This window comes from Prunus avium, chromosome 8 (genome assembly GCF_965620075.1).
Source record: "Prunus avium chromosome 8, drPruAviu1.hap1.1, whole genome shotgun sequence".
Lineage (NCBI taxonomy): Eukaryota > Viridiplantae > Streptophyta > Magnoliopsida > Rosales > Rosaceae > Prunus > Prunus avium.
The window spans coordinates 12,581,826-12,589,044 of record NC_142291.1 but is presented as its reverse complement, the minus strand read 5'-3'; the positions used below and the strand labels follow the sequence as shown (position 1 = coordinate 12,589,044).

The window sequence follows — 7,219 nt, the reverse complement described above, 5'->3', positions numbered from 1 at the left end:
GTCGCCAATATTCAATTATTTTGTCACTAATATCAAGTTATTTGGTCGCCAAGGATGTTGATTTTGAGGCTTTTTAAATTTTTTAAAAAACTAAAAAATATATTTTATTGAATATTAATAATATGCTTTATTTTATTTTTATATAATTAAATTAATATAGTTTTTATAAAACTTTTATTAAATGTCCCAAATAAAATTACCATATATAAGACTTCCCCAACTAAAATTCTACAAAGTACACAACATATATCACCATAAAAACATATCATAGTCCATGCAACATTTTCTTTTCATAAGCAAAACAGATTCATAAGCAAAATATAGTGACATAGCATAATTAACAAAATCACCATAGTCACAGCAACTAAGATCAAAGTCATGTCTACTAAGACATATGAAATATAAATCAAAGTTAGAGCTTACACATGTACCTCCACTTTCCTTCAAAAACACACAAAAGTACTTCTTCATCTCTTTAAGTCTTAGGAGCAGTTGCCACAAGCAACAGAAGCATATGCATCCATTCATACCAAAGCCTACATAAAATTTCAGCTAAGTCTATATACTACTTAACATATGGATGAGCAATGTGACCAAAGGTACAAATCATATTCTTGATCACACATATCTTTGATTTGAAACAAAAACCACAAACCAAAGTCAGATTGTAGGATTTGAGTCCATCAAAGTCACAAAATCACCAAGATCATCCATACCCAAAACAACCAAAAGGTTTAAAACCTACCTAATGACCATGACCAATATCTTCAAGACCATTATACAAACCATCACCACCACCTTGTAAGTTGTCACCGTGATGATTAGTTGTAGAATCATCAGAAGCAGAATCAGAATCAGAATCAGAAGAATCAGGTCGGAGCCGAGGTCCCTTACCATTGTACTTACTGTTGCGTTTACGCTTCTTCCTAGATCTGTCATTAATCCCAGCTTGCAGCTGCTTAACGATGTCACAAAGTTTCTCCACAGTTTCTGAGAGCTTATTGTATCTCTCATCTTCAATCATAGAGGTTTTGCTATATCTACTTGTAGAGCGAGAACTAGTCTCCACTCGAAGATTCGAGCCCAATCCGCGTATCCTCTTACCCGATCCAATCCCAAGTTCTTTAGTCATAATCCCCAATTGGTGCACGTCTGAAACTGAGATCTGTTCAGAAGGGTTGCTTGAACTCGCAGACTCCTGCTGAATGTACATCGCCATTGCTGCTTTCATTTTCTTCTACAAAAAAGGAAGTCTAGTTGTGTTAGCAAAAGTCAAACATAAAAAATAAAAAAATAAGTTGAACATGTAGCTAAAGTATAGGAAAATTTATCATTTACCCCCTTATTCTCAGCAACTTCATTGATCCATACGCCTTTATCCCTGTGCATATGCATGTTGTTCCAATTGTCGATAAGTGTAACATGTTGACCCTCCTTCATTTTCCCAAGAAAAAAAAAACAAATGAGTTTAAGAAATCAAAAGGGGTCTAATATGATCAAGACAACGAGAAATCACAAGGGGTCATTTTATTAATATATTTTGCTTCCACGCAATACCACTTCACCTAATTTCAATCAAACCCATTGATATTCTTGCTTCCTGCCATGCTATTCAGATTTTTCAACAAATATCACATTCACCTTTACTTTAATGCTTCTCCTTTTCCAATAACTAAAAAAGGAGGACTACTTGAACTTAGTAGGAATAACATTAAATGTAAAAAATTTACTAATTACCTTCTCAGCTGCTTCCTTATGTTTCAGGAAAGGGCGTGAACCTCCTGTGTGTTCATATTCTTTCTTTTTCCTGTTATTAACGTTGGCTTTGCACCTTTTCTTTAATAAAAGCACAGAGAATTTGTTATATTCCTTCTAACTAATAAATAAGAAAATGGTCATAATCAATGAGTCACAATAGTACCTAATTAATTAAGATACCTGGTATTTCTCATCTGTGTACAAGTTATCAACTAACCAGTGCCACTCCTCTATTTTCCTATGAGTTACAAAGACCTTGTTAGTGGGAGGTGTGGCCCGTGCAAGCTGAAGGTCATGAGCATATTCCTTAAAGTGCTTATGGAGCTTTGCTTTCCATTCTTTATAACTCTTGCTCATATGGCCATCAATAAACTCCCAAATATCCGGATCCTCGAGGTCGACGTCAAACTTAAACTAACAATTAACCATAAAAAATATATTAGATTATCATTTAAATAGTAAACAATATCTCATTATCTGCTAAACATAAAAATCATCTGCAACAATAACCCAAAAAAGAAAAGCCATATCCATATCCATCAGTGTTGTCTAAAGTAAAAATTAAAGAAAGTAAGTGCTGACCTTCAGTGCTTTCGCCATATCCATCTTCTGCTCCAAGGTTACTTTCTTCCACCCATTTACATTTAGTGGAGCGTTTGCTCGAGTAATTAACCCAATTTCATTGACAAACATATTTTGGATCTCCACAGTTGCCACCAATTTCTGTTCTGGATTAATTCGCACCGGAATCAGTGTTTGTGACTTATTAACCACAGAACAAGTACCAAGCCCCACAGTTGGACCACGAGTGTTCCTCCGCTTTGACAAAGTCTCTGAACAATCTCCCTGGCCTAAAAACCAAAAACAACTTGTGTAAGAATCTAAATTGTTCGTACAATTGGAGTTCTGCTCCTGAAATCAGCTCAAATTTAAAGAGAAATTCATATAAACATCCATATAAAATTGGAGTTCTGGTCCTATATATATCTGCCAACAATTAAGTTCATATAAAATCCTAGACAAATCAGTTCAACATCATAATAAGTCCGGACTTCCAATCATTAGTCATCAGCTAGCATATTAAGTTCATAATAAAAATATCTTCAGCATCATAATAAACTCATTTTCTACCTATGTGAGGAGCTGCTAGAGAGGCAGATGTAGACTCCTGATGTCGATGCGGTGACTGCAATGGTGGCTGATCACATGGTTGCTCATATTGGTGATCTTGTTGTAGTGGTGCCTCTTGTGGTCGTGGTGCCTCTTGTGTTTGTGGTTCCTGTTGTGATCGTGGTGCATGTGGAGCTGATCTTTGTTTCTTATTTTTAGTCTTAACCGAATCAACAATCTTATTAACCATCCTGCAAATAAGTATTAGGCATAAAAAATTTCATAACATTCTAAATATCTATCAGACCCTCATATACAAACTGTTTTTCTCTTTTAGGTAACTTGTACAACAAAAGATATTTATAAGTAGAAAACCACATTACATGTAACCAGGGGGGATATGATAAACCTTACCCTGTTAAAACATATCAAAACAACACAGAATACAAAAAACATGTCAATCTAAATCACTATAATCATCACTATGAACACTTTCTTCCTCATATCCAGAGAAGTATTCTTCTTCCAAAGGATCATCATCAATAAAATCTTCATCCTCATCATCATTGTGTGCTATTGGTTCCAAATTAATGTCACCCACAACTACTTCAGGCTCTGCATCTTCCCTGCGAAGCGATGTAATTGCAACATTTTCATCTCGAGAAGTTAGGACAATGTCACGAGCATCGTGGATGCCACCCTCGTACATTGTTTCTGCTTCATGAGCAACCTCATTCTCAGGAACATCCCACACATGTCTATGTTGAATCTTTTGAATGACTTTCCAATTAGAACCTAATTTAGGGTCATCAAGGTAAAAGATTTGTTGTGCTTGTTTAGCCAACACATAAGGGTTGTCTTTATACCATAGACTGGTTATGTTAATTGAAGTTAGGTGATAATCACGAACAATCCGAGGAATCTTTTTTCTTTTCCTCATCATTGGCTGAGTATTAAACCACTCACATTTGAAAATTAGTACGTGATATCCATAAGTGAATCCTATCTTATCAACACTAACCAATCTACCGTAAAAATCAGATTCTTGATCACCATGCATCCCTGGCACCTTCACCCCACTGTTTTGAGTTGTGCGATTTTCATCTATTTGTTTTGTATGCCATCGAACTCCATTGACAATACATCCTGTGTAACTGCTAACTCTCTTATCAGGACCATATGATAATGCACACAATTCTTTGTTAACCCTTGAGGATCCTTCAATTGTTAATTCTTGGACACGATTTTTAAACCATTTGGGAAATTTTTCTCTATGTCTCTGTTCTAAGTTATCTGCACTTTCTGCTTCTAAAATTTGACGATGTTCACTGTAAAAATATAAACAAGCAGAAATGGAAATTTAATAAGTTGAAGATAAAATTTAAAAATGTGAATGCGAGCACATAATTAGATTTGCATACTTTTTGAAGAGTTCAATTTCATTGCAGTTGTCTAAGATATACCAAAATGCTGGTTCCATATCTTTGTCTGACCATTGAACCATTTTATAACCACCAAAGGGGCGTGCAATTTGGGCAAAGACAGAGAATTGTGCATCATTTTCACCACCATCATTATTTCGTTCAAAGTGAGAAGAATTTGTCTCACCAGCTCGAAGATACTCTGAACAAAAGGTTAAGGATTCATGTGCAATGTAACCCTCCGAAAGGGATCCTTCCGGTCGAGCTCTATTCCGCACATAACCCTTCAACCTTCCTAACATCCTGCAATTCCTATAGTTATAAAATCTATTTCCAATACTAATTAAGAAATTACTGGAAAACCAAACTAGAAGAAACATAAGTACCTCTCTATTGGGTACATCCATCGATACCCAACTGGTCCAGCAAGTTTCGCCTCACGTGGTAAATGCACAGCCAAATGTACCATCACATCAAAAAATGCTGGTGGAAATATTCTCTCAAGTTTGCAAAGTATGAACACGATGTCTGTTTCCAACCTATCTAAATCTGCAACTTTCAAGATTTTTGCACAAATTTGTTCAAAGAAACTTGACAATTCCACAAGTGGGGCACATACAACTTCTGGTAAGTATGGCCTAATTCCAATTGGAAGAAGTCGTTGAATCAGAACATGACAATCATGACTTTTTAAACCTGACATTTTTCCGTCTTTAACATTTCGTGAGATGTTCGCTGCATACCCATCTGGAAACTTCACGGATTTCAAAAATTCACAAAATTTTCGACGCTCAATCGGCTCCAGCGTATAAACTGGTTTCCACTTCTTAACATCACCCCCTTCATCCCGATGTAATTGTAAACCATTTTGTAAATTCATATCTATCATATGAATTCTAGGGTGAAACCTAATTCATAATTACTGAGTAGTTAACTACTTCAAATGAATTCTAGGGTGAAACCTAATGTGAACTCTTACGGACTGTGCTAATCACAAAAGTTTAAAGCCAATGCATAATGTCAAAAAATACAACAATTCCATAGCATAACCAAAACAAACAATTAAATATATATGAGTGAAGAGCATTTAGATGTATTACGTAATATGTTTGCTTGCCCCATAGTATCCATTTCCTGCTTATTACAGTATTATCCAAATAACACGTTTGAGATAGTAACCTACTATAAAATATTAGTTATTTGAGTTAGAGGGAGATTAATTTTGAAAACTATATTAATAGGATCGTTCTTTTTCTTCAATTAAAATTTAGAATTTTTATTTTCTAATATTATTACAATATTACTTATTCTTATGCCTTTGAAATTACCTCATCTCTTTGTAGCTGAAAACTGTAAGTGTTTTGCTTGCATTTGGTTTTACTTTGGGTAAATTATCATAGCCTCCCTTGAAAAATCTGGCCCTCAATGAATTACCAACATCCCAACATCTAAATCCTATTGTCTAATTGCTGAATCTGTGTTTTTTTTCTTTTCCAAAGTACTGAATCTGTTCAATTACTAAATATGTATTTACAATTTTTATATCACTTATCAATTCATCAAAAATAATATGCAATCATACAAATCCAGCAAAATTTGTAAATTTTCATAACCCACAAAACCTTAACTACAAATCCACCAACAGAAAAATTGCATAAATTAAAAAAGTTCCTCTTAAACAAGCAATTCAACAATCTACAGAAAAATGGAGACAAATGAGAAAATTATATCAATGCTAGAAAATAAAATTCAAACCAGTAAAAGTCAAATAATAAAAATACCAGACTTAGTGTGTTTGGAGAGACCCAAAACTCTAATTTCAACCTTGCAAGTGCATACTTGCACAAGTTTAGTGCATCAAACACTCGCAATTTTGGCCAATATCCAAACAAAGGTTCTAAAAGAATTTTTATACTCTAACCTTTTAATAAACCAGTCCCAAATAAGCTCTGAATCAGGACCAACTCAATCAGAACTCGTATCCAAATCAAGCCCTCCTTTGTGTGCAAACCATTTTGAGGACCTGATCACCAAAACAATATTAATTTTCACCACTAAAGCTCATCATTCAACAAAACAAGACATCATAATTTTCTAATATCACTATGTAACTTGTAGTCAGTAACATTGGGAGCAATTGATGTGAAGAGATAGTTTTATCACTATGTATTTAAATCCCAAATTTTCTAATATATGATGTTCCATTTTCTTTGCATTATTTGAACCTTTCACCATTAGCAGACCTTGGACCCCAAGATTAGATTCTTCTTTACTTAATTTCATACATATTTGTCATAATTTAGTTGTCGCTTAATTAACATTTGTAAAACTTCAATGACAACCAAAAAAAGAAGTTCTATAACAAAGTCAGAGTCATGGAATTCAAATTTGGCTTGATGACAAATAATTATCGATTTTGGAGGAATAAGCTTGTATTGCAACAAACAGAATATGAGACAAAATAACGTATAGCTTTGTCAATCATTGATATAAAGGTATTAAAGTTGGAGATAGAAAGTATGCACAAGTTGTAGAATAAAACAGAAAATGAGACAAAATGAAGACTGGTTTGCAGTTGAAGTTACAATAGAATTTCAGAAAAGAAAATCATGCCATATAAATTTTCTTCCCAGTGAATAAAATCAAAACAGCACAAGGTAATTTCAACAGTGACACAACACAACAGGTTTTAATAAAAAGGAAAGGATCAGTACTGTCTAACCAACCACCATATCAAGGATAACTTTCTGATGCTGATAGTATCTTTTGCAGGTACGAGGTTAACTCCTGAGGTCAAGGGTCATGGGTTTTGGGGACATAATTGGTTTTTGTTGTGTAAAGCTGCTGTTATGAGGCAGTTGTAGTGTGCGATTGCTTTTGTTGTCTTATCTCATGTTCTAACTTCTAACTTTGTTCAAAGTTTTGTCATC

At 34.3% G+C, this 7,219-nt stretch overlaps 1 protein-coding gene across 1 annotated transcript; it reads right to left on the bottom strand.

Annotated features, from left to right (window-relative positions):
• Window positions 1-745: 745 nt before the first annotated feature.
• LOC148292275 (uncharacterized) lies at window positions 746-3,118 on the bottom strand. Its single transcript, XM_088245770.1, has 5 exons — window positions 2,890-3,118; window positions 2,341-2,609; window positions 1,738-1,836; window positions 1,339-1,434; window positions 746-1,237 (listed from the first exon to the last, which is right to left on the bottom strand). Exons 1-5 carry the CDS (start codon window positions 3,116-3,118, stop codon window positions 746-748), a joined length of 1,185 nt encoding a protein of 394 aa, XP_088101896.1.
• Between the last annotated feature and the right edge of the window lie 4,101 nt (window positions 3,119-7,219).